Genomic DNA, 19848 nt, shown 5'->3' on the forward strand with positions numbered 1-19848 from the left:
GCCCCCCCCCCTTTTGTATTCTTTCTCTGAGTCATAACTGTGGGCGCTTGTTTGCACGCGGATTCTGCTTTCTAGATCCTCTTGGCCCAGGATATGCTCATCTTCGCAGTCTCTCCTGAACTGTTGACCTCACCCTTTTCCATCTTGGCTTCCCAAGCTGCTCATGAGCGGCCCAGCAGCGGAGGCCCAAGGGGAGAAGGTGGAGTCCGTGCAGCTGTGGAAGCCTGCAGTCCTGCACTTGTAAAATGTAAACATCTCCCGGGCAGAAGACCGCAGCTCTCAGGTCCTCGCGCCCTCTGTGAGCTTACCAATCCCCTGATGACCCAGCACCCTTCTTTTCTGCACAGTGCCTGGCACATAGACACTCAGTAACTGTGGTGTGTTTTTTTAAAATCCTCACCAGAGGCTATTTTCCCATTGATTTTTAGAGAGAGTGGAAGGGAGGTAGAGAGCCAGAGAGAGAGACACATCGATGTGAGAGAGACACATCGATTGGTTGCCTCCCACACGCATTGAGCCTGCAGCCGAGGTATGCACCCTTGACTGGAATTGAATCCGGAACATTCAGTCTGCAAGCTGATGCTCTATCCACTGAGCCAAACCGGCTAGGACTCAGAAACTGTTTATTGAATGAATCCATGAATATATCCTCTCCGGGGGAATTGTTTTGAAATCTCTTTTATGCCCTAGCCAGTTTGGTTTAGTGGATAGAGCATCAGCCTGCAGACTGACAGGTCCCAGGTTCGATTCCTGGTCAGGGCATATGCATGGGTTGTGGGCTTGATCCCCAGGGTGGGCTGTGCAAGAGGCAGCCAATCAATGATTCCCTGTCATCATTGATGTTTCTATCTCTCCCTTTCCTTTCCTCTCTGAAATCAGTAAAAATATATAAAAAAATAAAATCCTTTTTATCATAAAAGAAAATATAGATAGGACAAACCACACTTAAAAAATGTATGGCTGCCCTAGCCGGTTTGGCCCAGTGGATAGAGCGTCAGCCTGCAGACTGAAGGGTCCCAGTTCGATTCTGGTCAAGGGCATGTGCCTGGGTTGTGGGCACATCCCCATTGGGAGGTGTGCAGGAGGCAGCTGATTGATGTTTCTCTCTCATTGATGTTTCTAGCTCTCTATCCCTCACCCTTCCTCTCTGTAAAAAATCAATAAAATATATTAAAAAACATAAAAATAAAAATGTATGACTCAGCAAACGACTATTGGGTGAGCCCCCTTGGAAGCAGCAACCATTTGAAAAATAACTTTGCCACCCACTACCAAAGCCCCTCCATGTGCCCCATCTCTATCACAACCTCCTCCTCCTCCCCATAACTGTTATTCCCAACACATAAAAATCTCTTTGCATTTTTATGTTTTTATCACTCAAATGGGCATCCTCTACACACTATAATTTATCTAGAGGACATGGAAAAAATTTTAAATATATTCTTATTGATTTTAGAAAGGAAGGGAGAGGGAGGGAGAGGGAAATAGAAACATCAATGATGAGAATCTTTGTTCAGCTGCCTCCTGCACGCCCCCTACTGGGGATCGAGCCCACATCCCGGGCATGTGCCCTGATGGGAATCAAACCGTGACCTCCTTGTTCATAGGTCAATGCCAGCCGGGCCACATAGAAACATTTCTGTTACATCATTTAAGTGTCAAGCAATCCATAGATTTCCCATTTCTTGTCCTTTTTCTTATTATTTATCTGCTGAAGAAGCTGGGCCTTTAGCCTGCAGAATTTCCCTCAATCTGGCTTTTGCCTCATGCCAGGCTGTTGAAGGTACAAAGTGTCTACTTGTTTCTCTTCCTGGGTTGGCCACTGTTGATGCTTAGTACTTATACCTATTCATTCACTGGCCATAACAAAATGGCGGTACTCTAGTTCTACTATTTGTTTCCATTATTAGAAGACATTTATAAGGTATTTCCTGCCCTGACCCGTTTGGCTCAGTGGATAGAGTGTCGGCCTTGCAGACCGAAGGGTCCTGGGTTCAATTCCAGTCAAGGGCATGTACCTTGGTTACAGGCACATCCCCAGTGGGAGGTGTGCAGCAGGCAGCTGATCGATGTTTCTAACCCTACCCCTCTCCCTTTCTCTGTAAAAAATCAATAAAATGTATTTTTTTTTCAAAAGAAGGTATTTCCCTTCATCTGCTCAGTGGGATGGCTTATCTGGGAAAGGCAGGCTAATGCTCACTTCTTGCCCCTTACTTACCAGTTTGCAAGATAATGAAGTGGTCCCCTCACCACCTCTGAGGATGACAAGTTCTTTTTTTCTTTTGTAATATCATGAGAACTCAAGGATTTAAACATATTTGTTGATTTTTAAGCCACTATCATCATTATACTTATTAAAGCTCAAATTGTCTTAGGCCAATGGGAACTTCTTCAGGTTAGCTCCTCTGTCCTTTTGATGTGACTCTTCTTTTTATTTTATTATTATTATTTATTTTATTTTTATTTTTTAAAATTTCTTTATTAAGGTATTATACATGTGTCCTTATCCCCACATTACCCCCCATCCCCCCACTCATGCCCTCACCCCCCTGTTGTCTGTGTCCATTGGTTAGGCCTATATGCTTGCATACAAGTCCTTTGGTTGATCTCTCCCCCTTATCCCCGCCCTCCCCTGCCTTCCCTCTGAGGTTTGACAGTCTGATTGATGCTTCACTGTTTCTGTTTTTGTTCATCAGTTTATGTTGTTCATTATATTCCATAAATGAGTGAGATCATGTGGTATTTATCTTTTACTGACTGGCTTATTTCACTTAGCATAATGCTCTCCAGTTCCATCCATGCTGTTGCAAATGGTAAGAATCCCTTCTTTTTTACAGCAGCATAGTATTCCATCGTGTAGATGTACCACAGTTTTCTAATCCACTCATCTGCTGATGGGCATGTAGGCTGTTTCCAGATTTTAGCTATGGTGAATTGTGCTGCTATGAACATAGGGGTGCATATATCCTTTCTGATTGGTGTTTTTGGTTTCTTGGGATATATTCCAGAAGTGGGATCACTGGGTCAAATGGGAGTTCCATTTTTAGTTTTCTGAGGAAACTCCATACTGTCTTCCATAGTGGCTGCACCAGTCTGCATTCCCACCAGCAGTGCACGAGTGTTCCTTTTTCTCCACATCCTCACCAGCACTTGCCCTTTGTTGATTTGTTGATGAAAGCCATTCTGACAGGTGTGAGATGGTACTGCATTGTTTTGATTTGCATCTCTTGGATAATTAGTGATTTTGAACATGTTTTCATATGTCTCTTGGCCTTCCTTCTGTCTTCTTTCGAAAAGTATCTATTTAGGTCTGTTGCCCATTTTTTGATTGGGTTGTTTATCTTCCTTTTGTTAAGTAGTATGTCTTCTTTTTTTAAAAAAAAAAATACTAGAGGCCTGATGCACAAAATTTGTGCATGCGGGGGGTGGGGGGGGCGGTCCCCTCAGCCTGGCAATCGGACAACCCTCTCGCAATCCAGGACCCCTCGCTCCTAATTGCCTGCCTGCTCGCTCCTTACCACTTGGCTTGCCACTCTTTAATGCTGCCATGGAGGCAAGAGAGGCACCCGCCACTGCCACTGCGCTTGCCAGCCATGAGCCCAGCTTCTGGCTGAGTGGCACTCCCACTATGGGAGCACACTGACCACTAGGGCGCTTTTCCTGTGTTGAGCGTCTGCTCCCTGGTGGTCAGTGTGTGTCATAGCGACCAGTTGTGCTGGTTGTTCTGTCGTAACAGTTGCCTGGGCCCATGTATGTGTGTGTGTGTGTGTGTGTGTGTGTATAATATATATATATAAAATTGATTTCAGAGAGGAATGGGAGAGGGAGAGAGAGAGAAACATCAGTGATGAGAATCATTGATTGATTGGCTGCGTCCTGCACAACCCCACACTGGGGATCCAGCCTGCAACCTGGGCACATGCCCTGACCAGGAATCAAACCAGTGACCTTTTGGTTCATGGCTCAACCACTGAGCCACACCTGCCAGGCTTGATGTGACTCTTCTTTGATAACTTCCTGTGGCACTGTTTCATTGGAAAGAGCTTCATTTTGGCATGGATGACTGTTTTCAGGGGCCCTTGTCACATGTCTCTCACTTCCAGAAGCTGATCAGACCGATGGGACAGGACTGGGGGTACCCTCTGCTTCCACTTACTTAACAGAGAGTTCCAAGAATGCATCATTTCTGCTTTTGCGGAATTACAACTCTTAGGTAGAGATTTAAAAGCCTGAGGGAGAGCATGCTGATGCGTTTTGCCTGATTTAGCATGAACATTATGCCGCATCCTACTCAGGTGACTGGGTGTGACAGTTCTTTTTCCTTTCTGCTCTGCTTGCTTCCCGGCTCTACTGAACTCCCTGCACTTACAGCCGCTGTGCCCTCAGCCCCTTTTTCAGTCTTAACTCAGCCATCGTTTCCTCTGGAAGCTTTCCTAGACCCACCGATCTGATAGCGATGCCTCTCTGTGTGTTGCCATAGCATTTTGGCTTTCCCTATCGTAGCGCTTATCTCACTGACTGCAATTGTCTGTTTATCCATCTGCCCACTTCCCCTGCTGCCCACAAGGCTGTGACAGGGCCTGTGGCTTCCTCACCTCCGTTTGCTCAGCCTCTGCACCGTGGCCAGCATGTTAGTGGCCTAGTTACAGGTACTTGTTGAATGAATGAGTGAAAACCAGACTTGTCCATGTCATTCTTCTCTTTGCACGCCCACCTCTCCTGGTTGACACCCCTATGAATCCACCAATTTCATATTTCTTCTTTTCTAAATATATTTTTAATTGGTTTCAGAGAGGAAGGGAGAGAGAGAGAGAGAGAGAGAGAGAGAGAGAGAGAGAGAGAGAGAGAAACATCAATGATGAGAGAATCATGGATCGGCTGCCTCCTGCACGCCACACACTAGGGATCCAGCCCACAACCCAGGCATGTGCCCCTGACCAGGAATCGAACTGTGGCCTCCTGGTTCATAGGTTGACGCTCAACCACTGAGCTACACTGGCCGGGCCCATTTCATAGTTCTAACCCCCTCCTCTTCACGTATCCCTACCAAAGTGGCCTTGGGAAAGTTTGGGGTAGCCCAGGCTCCCCATGAAAACTTTCCTTAGCAGGCATATGTGACATTCTTCTGTCCCCAACGTGCCTTCTTTGGGCCCACATTGTCACAGGGAAGACCATCTTCACAGGGGACACCAGGACAAGGCCTTCTGCTCCTGTTTGCCTCAGGCACTGCCCACATGTCTCGTCTCCCTCACTCCAAACCTCAGAGGGACTCTGGCGCTCCTTTCCTCCACTCCATTCAATGCCATGTTTTTGCTACAGGGATTTATTGAAGCATTCATTTTGCTCTCCCTCCTGGATTACTCCCAGGAGCATACACACATACTGTTATTCCTCCCATTTCTAAAACAAGAACTGCCCTAGCTGGTTTGGCTCAGTGGATAGAGCATCAGCCCCGAGGACTGAAGAGTCCTGGGTTCGATTCTGGTCAAGGGCACTTACTTTCGTTGTAGGCTCGATCCCTAGGGAGCCAACCAATCGATGTGTGTCTCTCACATCAATGTGTCTCTCCCTCTGTCTCTCCTCCTCCCTTCCACGCTCTCTCTCTCTCTCAAAAAAAAAAATCAATGGAAAAATATACTTGGTTGAAGATGAACAAAAATCAAATATTTTTTTTTTAAAAATGAAACAAAACAAAAGAAATTCATCATACTGCTTTGTCTGTCTTCTGAGTGGCCAAGCACCTCCTCAGAGCTTTATACTGTCCATCATGGCAGAACCAAGCCAGACCTCACCTGCCAGGCACTGCTTTCCCCTCCCTGGCCCAACCCGACATGGAACAACCAAACCCAACTGCCCTCCTTCTGATGGGCGCCCCCTGCCACAGGCTCAAAAGGGCTTTTTATTCTGAGGCATAACTGCAGGTCCTTTGTGCAAATGGGCCTTCCCCTCGTGGGTGCTTTATCAGATTCTCTGCTGCCTCAGATCTTGTTTCCTGGGCAGGGAGGGAGCTGAGAATACTCCACACGGTGGCTTTTTCTTTCCCCCTGGTCTCTTGGTCAAAGCTGGTGGGCTTATAAATGTGTCAGGCATCAGCTAGAGATATAAAGGACTTCCTGTCCCAGTGGTCACCATGCCTCCTGGCAGAACCCCGCACTTCCTGCTGTCACACATGCCACTGCACAGAAGCGCAAACCACAGAGCATAAATCTCTCCACTTGCATTTGCCAACTGCAACTTCGGGCCCCTCCAATGGAAGAAAGCCCTGCTGTCGGCCCGTCGGCCCATCGGCCCGTTACCCTGGTCTGTGCCCCATTCTCTCCCGCTGAGAGCAAGCCACGTGCTGGCCACAGGCTGGCCAAGTGGCGGCCACTGGGCAAAGGGCACCTAACAGAAAAGATAAGGGACTCGAGGAACATCCTCACTTCTTTCCCCCTGCCTCCAGGAGACAGCACGGAAGTGTACACATACTGAGGACTCCTCAGAATGGTGTGGCTATGGCCCTTGCCAGTTTGGCTCAGTGGATAGTGCGTTGGCCTGCAGACCCAAGGGTCCCGGGTTTGATTCCTGGTCAGGGCAGGTGCAGGAGGCAGCCAATCGATGTGTTTCTCTGTGTCTTTCCCTCTCTCTTCCCACTCTCTAAAAAAAATCAATGGAAAAATATCCTCGGGTGAGGATTAACAACAACAAAATTAGTGTGGCTATGGTCACTTGCAAATACCTCTTTCCCCAGGCCTCATACCCCAAGAGGTAGCTATCTATGTATCCGTTGGAATTTGCACATCTTCTTGGGACTGTCTGCAGCAAACATTCTAGGTCAAGGGTGAGTGGGGGGCCAAGGAGGCTTCAGTTCCTCCTCAATAGCTCCAGTGGCATGCAAAACAGTCTGCCATTCTCTCAGTGCTGGTTTCTTTGCAGCATCATTCCCCCCCCCCAATATTTTTATTAATTTTTTTTTAGGAAGGGAGAGGGGGAGAGAGAACATTGATGCAAGAGCAAAGCATCAATTGGCCGCCTCCTGCACACCCCCTACCAGGGATCGAGCCCACAACCCGAGCTTGTGCCCTGACTGGTAATGGAACCAGCAACCTTTTAAAATATATATATATATATATATATATATATATATATATTTCAGAGAGGAAAGAAGAGAGAGAGAGATAGAAACATCAATGATGAGAGAGAATCATTGATCTGCCTCCTGCATTCCCCCTACTGGGATCAAGCCCACAACCCGGGCATGTACCCTTGGCCAGAATTGAATCTGGGACCCTTCAGTCTGCAGGCCGACGCTCTGTCCATCGAGCCAAACTGGTTAGGGCGAACCAGCAACCTTTTGATGCATGGGGTTGATGTCTAACCAACTGAACCACACTGGCCAGGGCCCTTTTTTGAGCACGTACTAAGCTTTGCTGGATCATCTTATCTCAAGATGGACCCTTTCTAAGATTTTTATTGCATGAAGGAAAGTTCCTTTCGATTGTTACAGTGTTTCTCAACAGGGAACTGATAGTTTCAAGCCAGACAATTCCTGGCCCTCCTGACTCCCGGCCTTTATGACAAGCAAAACTCATATGTTTGCAGATGTCCTGTAGGGCATGTCAATCTGTGGTTGAGAAACACTCTGTGATTTAGGTGCGGGGCGTGGGGGGGAATGCTTGTGTCTTCCATGTTTTATTTTTTAATATATTTTATTGATATTTTTACAGAGAGGAAGGGAGAGAGATAGAGAGTTAGAAACATTGATGAGAGAGAAACATTAATTAACTGCCTCCTACACACCCCCTACTGGGGATGTGCCCACAACCAAGGTACATGCTCTTGACTGGAATCCAACCTGGGACCCTTCAGTCTGCAGGCTGACGCTCTATCCATTGAGCCAAACGGGTTAGGGCATGTCTTCCATGTTTAAAAAATAATTCCTTGGCCCCAGAGATCTCCCCTTTACTTTTTTACTTCACATTCATTACTGACCCATTGACCCTCACTTGAGTTCAAACCCTTTCCTTACAGCACCGTAGTTGTATGACCTTAGGCACATTAGTTCATCTCTCATATTTCTCACACATAACCCGGACATAAAATGGGAATATCTCCTATAGTACAGTTTTGGAGATTAAAGGGTTTGTGGTAAAAGACTTAGAACATGGTTTTCTCACATAAGCAATCTAACTAGCCACGTGTTACTTAATTCTCTTAGAACTCTTTGTATTTTAATCATCTTGGGGGATGTTACAGAAAGATAACCATCAACTTCAGATAATGATAATCCTCTCTCCTTTCCAATGTGTATGATTTTTTTGATTGAGCAATTCTTTAGAAGTTATATAACAATGTCAGATAATACTGACAATGACAAGCACTCATGATTTGCATGTGATTTTAATGTATGATATTGGCTTTGGGGTTGAGATAGAGCAGGGGTGGGCAACCTTTTTGTGAGTGTGTGCCAAAACCAGCAAAATCTCTGACTCAGAGTTCTTCTGTGTGCCAACCCTAATTTTTTGAGAACATGTTACGCCTACTTGATATCTCTTAAGGTGTACGTATGTGAAGAACCTTGAAGAAATAATAAAATTCACTCGAGTGACAAAAACACGGTATATGATGATGAAAAATACATTTACTTTTTAATGTATACATGTACACTGATAGTCCAACAGAAAACTTGATGACTCCGTTTGATATTATCAGTGGGACTTTTGCTGCTGCATCACTGATGACAGAGATTTTACATCAGGTTTATATTTTCGTGACCTTCAGAGATATGCGCGAGCTACTACTCTCATCCGTCAGGCTACTCCTATTACGAGACTTAACAAAATTCATCACTGCGAACAAAGATTCACAAGTGTATGTGGATGAAACCACAACACTGGTCGGATCTAGGAAGGCAGGGAAAGTTAAGGCAGAGGCATAGAAATTGCTCTTCCCCCTCTCTTGTCAATCCATGTCTATGGTCTTTAAGATAACTTGCTATGTAAAATTATTTATCTAAGATGCACCTACACTGAATTTATCTGAAAAATAAAAAAGTCGATATTAAGAAAAAAATTGTAAATGGAAGATTATAAGAGAGGGTTTTGCGTGCCAGCAAAAGTTACTGGCGTGCCATGTTTGGCACGCGTGCCAGGGGTTGCCCACCCCTGAGATGGAGGATGATAAGAAAGCTTCCTTTTTGTTCTTCATTAATAAGGTGTTTTGTGTGTTTTGGGGCATGAGCATAAATACATTTATATCACATGCTTTTGCTGCATTGATTGTATAATTCTGGTCCTTCAACCTGTGGGTGCGAATCCTATTACTACACTCCCCCTAAATGACGCATCCTATCATTATTGAATAACGCAGACTTGAGACCTAGCCGGTTTGGCTCAGTGGATAGAGCATGGGCCCGAAGACTGAAAGGTCATGGGTTTGATTCCGGTCAAGGGCTTGTAGTTCCATTGAAAGCTCAATCCCCCAATCCCCTCAGGGCCCGTGCAGGAGGCAACCAATGTGTCTCTCACATCGATGTTTCTTTAAAAAAAATTTTTTAAATTGATTTCAGAGAGGAAAGGAGGGAGAGAGATAGAAACATCAATGATGAGAGAGAATCATTGATGGCTGCCTCCTGCACACCCCCTACTAGGGATCGAGCCCGCAACCCGGCCATGTGCCCTTAACTGGAATCGAACCCGGGACCCTTCAGCCCGCAGGCCGCTTTATCCACTGAGCCAAACTGGCTAGGGCCCACATCGATGTTTCTCTCTCTGTGTCTCTCCCCCTCCCTTCCACTCTCTAAAAAGCAATGGGAAAATATCTACAGGTGATGATTAACAACAACAAGAGAATAAAGCAGACTTGAAGATGGCGCACTAGTTACCCCTTGAATCCAAACAGGGTGGACTTCGCGTTGCATTGTTCAAATGGCTGATTGACTTCCTTTTGCTGTCCTTGTCATGAAATAGGTTCTTGGCAGAGGGAGCAGCAAGGGCAATTGGTCCAGTAACTTCTTGTTGACTTGCCTCTCTGCAGGCCTGGCGCAAGCGCTGGTTTGTCCTCCGGCGGGGCCGCATGTGTGGCAACCCCGACGTGTTGGAGTACTACAGGAACAAACACTCGAGCAAGCCCATTCGTGTGATAGACCTCAGCGAGTGTGCGGTGTGGAAGCATGCGGGCCCTGGCTTCGTGCGGAAGGAGTTCCAGAACAACTTCGTGTTCATCGTGAAGACTACTTCGCGTACGTTCTATCTGGTGGCCAAGACCGAGGAAGAAATGCATGTGTGGGTACACAGCATCAGCCAAGTCTGCAACCTCGGCCACCTGGAGGATGGTGCAGGTGAGAGCAGAGTCCGGGTTCCTGGTGCTGAAGGGGTGGCTGGCTAATTTATATCAGAACTGTTGCCACCCACGAAGTACAGTACCAGAAATGTCTCCCTTCCACCTGATTTTTTAAAATATATTTTTATTGATTTCAGAGAGGAAGGGAGAGGGAGAGCTAGAAACAACGAGAGAGAATCATGGATCGGCTGCCTCCTGCACGCCCCACATTGGGAATCAAGCCCGCAACCTGGGCATGTGTCCTGACTGGGAATCAAACTGTGACCTCCTAGTTTATAGGTTGATGCTCAACCACTGAGCCACACTGGCCAGGCCCATCTGATTTCTTGTACCCTTAGTCTGGTAAACAACAACCTTACTCCTAAAACTTGCTCAACAGTTGTTTCAACATTTCCACTGTCACCTTGTGTTTAGCATCGGCTGCTGAAGTACCTATATTCAACGCTAGGTGGCGGTGGAGAGTCAGTGCTGTATCTGCAACATGCATGTGAAAGTGTTTCTTCAGGACCAAGTCCGCCCCCCCCCCTTTTTTTTTTTTTTACATATTTTTATTGATTTAAGAGAGGAAGGCAGAGGCAGAGAGAGAGATAGAAACATCCATGATGAGAGAGAATCATTGATCGGCTGCCTCCTCCATGCCCCACACTGGGGTTCAAGCCTGCAACCTGGGCATCATGTGCCCTTGACCGGAATGGAACCCAGGACCCTTCAGTCCACAGGTTGACGCTCTAGCCACTGAGCCAAACCAGCTAGGGCCTTTTTTTTTTTTTCATTAACCAGGGAAGCTTATTAAGTGAGGCTATTCAGGAACATTGTTGAGCTTCGACAGCACTCAGATAAACGGAAATGAAGTGACGGCGAGCGCTTTATCCTTGCTGCAACAGATAAAGCTTATTAGCGAGTGGCAGTGAATGCGCCCTGGCTGGACTCTCACATGGCGAGCAAGCAGACTCCCTCCAGCCTTGTCGCTCACTCTTCGCCACCCTACCTTCAGCCGAAACTACTAGTAGATACATATTTGTGTGTCACGTTATGTGTTTCCTCTCTCTCTTTCCTCATCCAGGAGTTATCCTAAAACAGAGATACATAACATGTGTCCTAATATTCAAAGAGGAACAGGAATGAGGAAGGCCCCAGGCAGGAAATGGAAAGCTCTGGCACGAAGTTGGAGGAAGCCAGAAACCCCCTCTGACCTCTTTTATTCCCTGTGTCTCCCCTGCGTTTTGAGAAGGATGTAAGGGCAGAGTCCTCTTCATGGGAGAACCACACCCAGAGGGCTCTCTGTGGCTTTTCACACATAGTGTTTGCTTCTGTCTCCGGCGGCATAGGCAGTCAGCACATTGTGCAGCCTGGCCACGAGCTCCGTTAAATGCTTTTGCACATTAGCTCGTCTGATCCTCGACCCCTTCTGCGTCTCCACTGTACAGAGAAGGAGACTCAGAGCAGGAAGCTAACTTGCCCACGTTCACAACAGCTAGACAGTAGAGCCTGGACTTGAACTCGGGCAGTTCTGAGTCACTCTGCGCCCGGAGTTCTGAACTCCTGCCAACTTGGTTCAAAGGGGGAAATAAAAGCAGGCTTTTCGTTGGGAGTTTCTGAATGTTATGCTCCTTGAGAAATGTGGGCTTCACTAACCATCACAACACCCCATTTTTCCCTTCCTTTTCTTTCTACGTCATTAACACTCTATCATCAACAGTGTCCTTTATTTATGTGTCACTTGTCTGTCTCCTGGGGTGGACAGTAAGGGCAGAGCTTTTGTCTCAGCTGTACTGGCAGAGTTAAAACAGATCTGGGCCCATATTAGGTGCAAAGTAGGTGTTCTATATACAGGGGTGGGCAAAACTAGTTTAAAGTTGTTTGCATGGAAAATACATAAGAATAAATAATAATGCAAGAATAAACTTGCCTAGCCGGCGTGGCTCAGTGGTTGAGCATCCACCTATGAACCAGGAGGTTATGGTTTGATTCTCGGTCAGGGCACACACCCAGGTTGTGCTCTCCATCCCCAGTGTGGAGCGTGAAGGAGGCAGCTGATCAATGATTCTCTCTCATCATTGATGTTTCTCTCTCACTCTTCCTCTCCCTTCCTGTCTGAAATCAATAACAAATATATTTTAAAAAAGAATAAACTAAGTTTTGCGTGTTCACAACTGTAAATCTACTTTTGCCTATTCCTGTAGACATAGACATTTATCTATATATGTGTACATATATACATAGTACATACATATGTATCTGACATGCATAAATATATATGTATATGTGTGTGTGTATATGTATATTTTTTGAGTGAATAAATAGTGATGCAGGCCTGAGGCTGAAGGCCATAAAAGAAGCTGTGTGTAGACTATTTAACTGCAGATTTTTATACCATGAATGCTTGGGGTGGGTTTTGTTTTTTTTTACTCTTAATTGATTCAACACTTCACTCTTGGAACACTGGCCCTCTTTCCCAGACATTGTTTATAGCTTGGGGAAATGGTCTCCTCCATCAGTACAAACACCAGCTGTGATTTGCATCTTCTATTTGGCTTCTTTAGATGCTGTTTGAGAAATTGCGAGTGAGTGTTATAGCCATTCCTAACCGCTAACCTGGGAAATGATTCCTCCAGCAGATTCCGTGGAGAGCCTCGCTCACACGCCCTCCTCCCTCCAGCCATCCCCTGCCAGCTTCCTTCACACCGCCCATGCTGTCAGCTCCCCCTTGCCAAGAGATGACCCAAACTCTAATACCATAGCCACTGAGGAGACCAGAAGTGAGTCAGAGTTGCTCTTCCTTCCTGATTATCTGATTCTGTCCAACTGTGAGAGTGGAAGACTGCACCACACCAGGTATGCTCATGCGCCGGACTCTCTGAGCCAGGCCTCTCCCACGCACTCTCCTCTGTTTTCAGAGCCCGCGCTACCTCCTCTTGCAGGGCCTGTCACTGAGATGTGCTCAGTGCGCCTGCCCCAGTCAGCCCGTTTAGCTGTAGCATCTCCTAGAGCAGCGGTTCTCAACCTGTGGGTCGCCAACCTGTGGGTCGCCAACCTGTGGGTCGCGACCCCTCTGGGGGGTCGAACGACCCTTTTACAGGGGTCGCCTAAGACCATCGGAAAACACATATATAATTACACATTGTTTTTGTGATGAATCACTATGCTTTAATCATGTTCAATGTGTAACAATGAATATACATTCTGCATATCAGATATTTACATTGCGATTCATAGCAGTAGCAAAATTATAGTGATGAAGTAGCAACGAAAATAATTTTATGGTTGGGGGGTCACCACAACATGAGGAACTGTATTAAAGGGTCGCGGCATTAGGAAGGTTGAGAACCACTGTCCTAGAGGATGTATCTGCCCTTGCTTCTCTTCCTGCGACTGACAAGGTGGGGCCAGATCACTGTCAACCGCTATGAAGGGTGAAGCATGCATTATACTCAACAAAATGAGTCATGGATTTCAGCGTTGTGGCTTTCACTTCTAACCTTGCATTTTCATATGAAAAAAACCACACAAAACAACCAACTATTTTTTTTCTGCATCCAGGGGTAGGTGTGCCTGAGGGTTGTAGAGGGAATGCAGCTACAGAAGTCAAATAAAAGTTGATCGTTGACGATCGGGAGTGAGGCCCCCTGGGTTTTGTGGTGGGTGGATGGCTTTCTCCTTCAGACTTCTGCCAACTCTATCAGCAGTGTCGCTGTGGGACCAACTACAGTGGCCAGGCACCTGCTCCATTGCAGTCAAATGTCCATGCTTTTCTTCCCTCAGTTTACCCACCAGATGTGACAGCTGGTCAAACTCAGAGCGTTCCTTGGAACAGACTTCATTCGATGATGTTTTTGTTGACGGCCTGCAGGCGCTGCCCTACGTTAACTTGGTCCACCCCTCAGTCCAGAGGAATGGGTCTCAGGAGGCACCTCCCACAAGGCCTCAGGCTGCCCTGACCTGGAGCAGAGATATCAATGGGCCCGCCAGGAACCACTTTTCCTCACCATTGCTGGAAACGTCCTTAAACCCCACCCTTCAGGTAGATAAGAACCAACGCTCCTTACCCTTCGGGGTAAAAGAACTAGACATTGTATCCAACACGCCACCGCCCCGCCCCCCCAAGCCAATTCATCTCTCTGAACGGCGCCAAGAGGAGCAGCTACTGTGGAGTGGGCACACCAGCATCAGAAAGCCAGAATTCACTGCGGCACCAAGAAGGATCTCCCTTTCGGGTTTAGATAACGTGAGAACCTGGAAAGGTAAGTGTTGGAGGCAAATACTGAGGTACAGAGAGAAGCCTGGCTCCTCTTTTTCTTTTTAAGTATTTGTATTGATTTCAGAGAGGAAGGGAGAGGGAGAGGAAGAGATAGAAACATCAATGATGAGAGAATCATTGATCAGCTACCTCCTGCATGCCCCACACTGGGGATACAACCTGCAACCTGGGCATGTGCCCTGACCGGGAATCGAACCATGACCTCCTGGTGTGTGGAACTATGCTCAACCACTGAGCCACACCGGACAGGCAGGGTTTTCTTTATATTGGTATTATTTGGTGACATCAGTAGGGATCTGGTCATGGAAAGGGAGTTAGGGGACTGTGTTCACATATTCTTTATCAACAACATCCATAATAATTTCTAGGATTTAAGTACTTTATGTGTTCTAGGTACTATACTAAGTTCTTCATGTGCACTAACACATCTAACATTTCCAGTAGTCCTATGCAGTAGATTCTATTATTGGTCTTATTTTACAGATTACAAAATTGAGACACAGAGAGGTTAAGTAACTTATCCAGTGTCACACAGCTAATAAGTGGTGGGAGTAGAGATTTTAAGCTATACAGTATGACTGCAGAACAGCTTTTACCGCCAGTACTTCTGCAGCCTTGAAGGCATAGAAGCATGCATACATACATACATACATACATGTGCATATATAATACATATTCTTAATTCCATCCATCTCCATCACATCTTTCGGAGACGGGAGTTATTCTCTCACTTTAAGACGATGTTGACTCCGGTTTATTTCTCAGAGACAACCTGACCTTTGACATCTCCAAGTTCTCGGGGGACACTTTGCTCTGGTCCGCATGTGCTAAAAGCGCTTGCCTCACTTGCCACCAGCAGTCAGCATTGTTGGCCATTCTCTCCTTCCTTAGGCCGGAAGGCCCTGCCCCTGACTGCTCATTACCCTGCGATTGCACCGTCAGGATGAGCCACTGCTCATCTTCCTGCTCTTTGAATATTGGGATCCTCTGGGTTTTATACTTAACATTTGCAACCTAGAGAATCTCATCTACTCTTATGGTTTTGGTTGACATCTTTAAGCTGCTAATTCCCCAAAATTGTATCTCATTAGAGTCGAAATTCGTGCAAGGGGCTCGACCCTTGCAGCCCCGGCTTCGTCCAGAAGGTTGTCCGGATGGTCGTCTGGACAATTGTTCTGCTGTTCGGTCTAATTAGCATAGTAGCTGTTTATTATATAGGATTAGAGTCTAGAGTGGCAAACATCTGGCCCACGGGCCGTATAAGGCCTGAGAAATCATTTGGTCTGGCCCTGCCAAGGCATTAGTGGTGAGTTAGTTAAATGTTTGACCAAATATAGCAGGCTCATTTTTTTTTTAAAATATATTTTATTGATTTTTTACAGAGAGGAAGGGAGAGAGATAGAGAGTTAGAAACATTGATAAGAGACAAACATCGATTCAGCTGCCCCCTACACATCCCCCTACTGGGGATGTGCCCGCAACTCAGGTACATGCCCTTGACCGGAATCGAACCTGGGACCTTTCAGTCCGCAGGCCGACGCTCTATCCACTGAGCCAAACCGGTTTCGGCAGCAGGCTCATTTTTAAGTTGATAATTTTGTATGGCCAGGAATGATGCCATAAATATCCAAATGGCCATATATATATATATATATATATATATATATATATACTTACAAACATTTATATATACTTACAAACATTTAAAATATATTTCTATTAAATAATGGTGATGGATATAAGTTCTTGTTTTGTTCTTAATGTTCTTTCCTAGCACAATAAAAAGTCAGCAACACCATGTTGATCACTAACTTTATTTTTTTATCTTTTAAATTTTTAAAAAAATTTTACTTATTTTTAAACTTTATTTTATTTTTATGGACATCTCTTTCAGTTTAACTATTATTCTAAATTTTTATGTCACACCCATCTGACAAGTTTCTAATTTGGCCTTAATTCAATTTTCCTCTCTCTCCATGCCTGTACTCGAGTAGCTGACTATGGCTGCACAAAATCACGGTCACCGATTCATGGTCACAGATCTCAAACGAGCCCCCAATGCTGCTGGCCAATGCTGTCACTTCTCTGTTCACCCTACTCTCCTGATAAACACCAGGCACGTCTCACACCTTCTCTCCTCTCCTCAAACCTCCGTTCTGTCTCCACCATCTCTAAGCTCAGAAAATTGATGTAATAAATACAACCAGCATTTGTTAATGATGTGCCACATCTCTTCCTAACTCACAGAGACAACTAACGCTATCATACACAAACTTCTTCAAAATCTGGCCTGATTTCCATCTGTTCTGACTGCCCAACAAGACTTGCTAGCAAGCCTTGTGTATAGAAACTGTTACGCTTCTCTGCCTCTTGGGAGCTGAGTCCAGGGTCCCATAGTGCATAGGCTCTTGGACCCTAGTTTGTTTATTGATTGATTTATTGATTGATTAATTGATTTTTAAATATTTTTATTGACTTCAGAGGGAGAGAAAGATAAAAATATCAGTGAGGGGAGAGCATCATTGATCGGCTGCCTCCTGCACGCCCTCCACTGGGGATCAAGCCTGCGACCCGGGCCTGTGCCCTGACTGGGAATCAAACCATGACCTCCTGGTTTGTAGGTTGATGCTCAACCACTGAGCCACACCGGCCAGGCCTGGACCCTAGTTTAAAGGGATGTTGTCCTGCATATCTCACCACCCCATCTTGTTTCTTGCAGCTGATGTAGAAGGCCAATCCTTAAGACACCGAGACAAGCGGCTTAGTTTAAATTTGGTGAGTTTGGCCCTTGAGTTCCTTTAAGCCCTTGAAGTCTTATGACACTCAGCGCTCTGACTCTCTGAGGACCCTTCCAGTCTCCCCTTAAGGCTTGAACTTGTTTAGAAACTGCTGGGCTTGGTGTTCTGGGAGGACACTGCCAGTTCTAATGGTTCAGACACCCACCGGACTCGGCGTAGCTACTAAAGGCATCACTTTATTTTTTATTTCTTTAAATTTTTGTTTGTTTCATTTTCTTTAGAAAGGCTAATCATAGCCATTTGTCAATATTTTCAGCTTTAAGGAAACTAGTTTAAAAAACATCAAAATGTCAGTACACTTGAGTCACTGCTATTAAACAGTCTGAGCGGGCAGCAGATGTAGACTCTCTGAAGGCATCACTTTGTACTGAAAGCATCTGCATCCATTCACAACCGTCTGTCTTCCAGCATCAGATCTAGGAAAGCCATCACCCACCTCACACAATGAGTCCAGGAGCAGAGCTCAAATAAGCGGCTCGCCTGACTTTCCTAAGGAAGTTCAGAGTTATTCTTGGATCATTTGCAACCGAAACCCTGTGCGTAGGCCAGGGTAGGCGAGGCTGCCCACCGGTAGCAGTTTCCCTGACCGTTCTGTGGTTTCCAACCCTGTACCTGTTCGTTTGCAGCCGAGCAGGTTCTCCCCAGTGTACCCCACAACATCAGCCAGTACTGAGGATGGCTACGTGCCCATGGGCCCCCACGTCGCCACTGCTTGCCTCCGGACCCAGTGCAGCCCTGATGACTACATCCCCATGAGCTCAGGAAGCATCGCGAGCCCACTGCCCAAGCTACCTGCAGACCTGGAACCTCCTCCAGTGAATAGAGATCTCAAGCCTCAGAGGAAACGTAAGCCACGTGGCCGGGCCTGCTGTGTAGGAGAGGGGAGCAGCCATGGGGGTGGGGGTTTCCTTCCTGACCCTCTCTGGGAAGGAAACACTAGAGGAACCATCCTAGGGGACCGGGAAGTTTCAGGGTGAGGAGAAACGGCTGGAATTGAATGGGAAGGCCCGGGGAACCTTGCTGCCCCAGGTTATCATGATTAAAGGAGACTGCGGATTTACAGGCCCTGTGACCCTGCAAATACAGCCTCCAAAGCCAAGTTCATTCCAGAGGCAAACGGCCCAGGCACCTCTTATTTAAAACAGCACCTGAATGTCATCACAGTGCCCTCTTCCTCTAAGGTGGCCGAGAATGGCCTTTGACACTAATTTCTTTTAAAAAAATGTATTTTTTGATTTGAGAGAGAGAGGAAGGGAGAGGGAGAGGGAGAGAAACATCAATGCGCTACCTCCTGAACGCCCTCTACTGGGGATCAAGTCCGCAATGCGGGCAATGTGCCCTTACCGGGAATCAAACTGGCAACCTTTCGGTGCGTGGGGCGATTGATGCTCAACCAACTGAGCCTCACCAGCCAGGGCTGACACTCATTTTTGAATGTCAGACCTGATCCTATGCAACTTATCGCTCAGTGCCTTGTGCATGAGTTGTGTCAGGTGGCAGAAGACTTCGGCCATGAGCAGTCTGGCTCCGGTGTGCACAGAACTCCCTAAAGCTTCTGCATTGCTCCCAGGCAGCCTCTCTGGGCTGCTGAGCAGCATGGCCAGGCAGGGAGACAGGGGAAGGGGGAAAGAGGAAAAGCAGGTCAAAGTCACTTTTCTAACTTCATTCCTGCCCACTGTCACCTGCCTAGTTAGGGCTATGTGATTCCCAGGAAATATTTGGTACCATGACTGATCTCAGACCCTCACATCTGACATCTGGTATATCCCCCCCTCCCCCCCGCTTTGCCCTTTGGGAAAACTACTTCTTCAGGCGGCCGTGCCCAAAGCTGGTAACTAAATCCCTTATTCATGTCTGGTCCCTTCCAGTCTCACCCATTCAATTTGAGTCAAATCACATTCACAGTGTGGATAGTGCTGTTCTGGGCACGGGGTGGGATGCAAAGATGAGGAAGCAAGGAGGGTTCTTTAGTCTGAGAGGAAAGAAGATATAAAAAACATCTGGAAGAAGAAGAAGAATTATGAAGTCTGTACTAAATAGGAGAACAGACCCTGTCTTACGAGGTTCAGAGGAAATAACCATTCATTCTGGTCAGAAACTATTTAGCAGGGACCTGTAGCTTTGAGGTAGATATTATTCTTTTGTTCGGTTAATTTTCTATAGCAATGCTGTCCAACAGAACTTTGTGTGGCTAGTGCAACTGAGAAACTGAATTTAAAATTTTACTTACGTTTTAAAATATATATTTTTATTGATTTCAGAGAGGAAGCGAGAGGGAGAGAGAGAAACATCAGTGATGAGAGAGAATCATGGATCGGCTGCCTCCTGCACGCCCCACACTGGGGATCGAGCCCACCACCCGGGCATGTACCCTGACTGGGAATTGAATCGTGACCTCCTGGCTCATTGCTCAGTGCTCAATCACTGAGCAACACTGGGGGGATAATTTTTAAGTTGATAATTTTGTAAGGC

General features: G+C 46.3%; 1 protein-coding gene across 3 annotated transcripts in view; it reads left to right on the forward strand.

Annotated features, from left to right (window-relative positions):
• Nucleotides 1-19848, forward strand: part of GAB3 (GRB2 associated binding protein 3) — a 77942-nt gene that overhangs the window by 48876 nt on the left and 9218 nt on the right. For 2 of the 3 annotated variants that reach the window (XM_059678912.1, XM_059678913.1), the window contains exons 2-6: nucleotides 10015-10318; nucleotides 12939-13155; nucleotides 14083-14561; nucleotides 17298-17353; nucleotides 18003-18222. In XM_059678912.1, coding sequence (XP_059534895.1) covers nucleotides 10015-10318; nucleotides 12939-13155; nucleotides 14083-14561; nucleotides 17298-17353; nucleotides 18003-18222 — 1276 coding nt within the window. Of the gene's footprint in view, nucleotides 1-10014; nucleotides 10319-12935; nucleotides 13156-14082; nucleotides 14562-17297; nucleotides 17354-18002; nucleotides 18223-19848 lie in introns of all 3 variants that reach the window. The other variant, XM_059678911.1, reaches the window with a different exon arrangement.

This window comes from Myotis daubentonii, chromosome X (genome assembly GCF_963259705.1).
Source record: "Myotis daubentonii chromosome X, mMyoDau2.1, whole genome shotgun sequence".
Lineage (NCBI taxonomy): Eukaryota > Metazoa > Chordata > Mammalia > Chiroptera > Vespertilionidae > Myotis > Myotis daubentonii.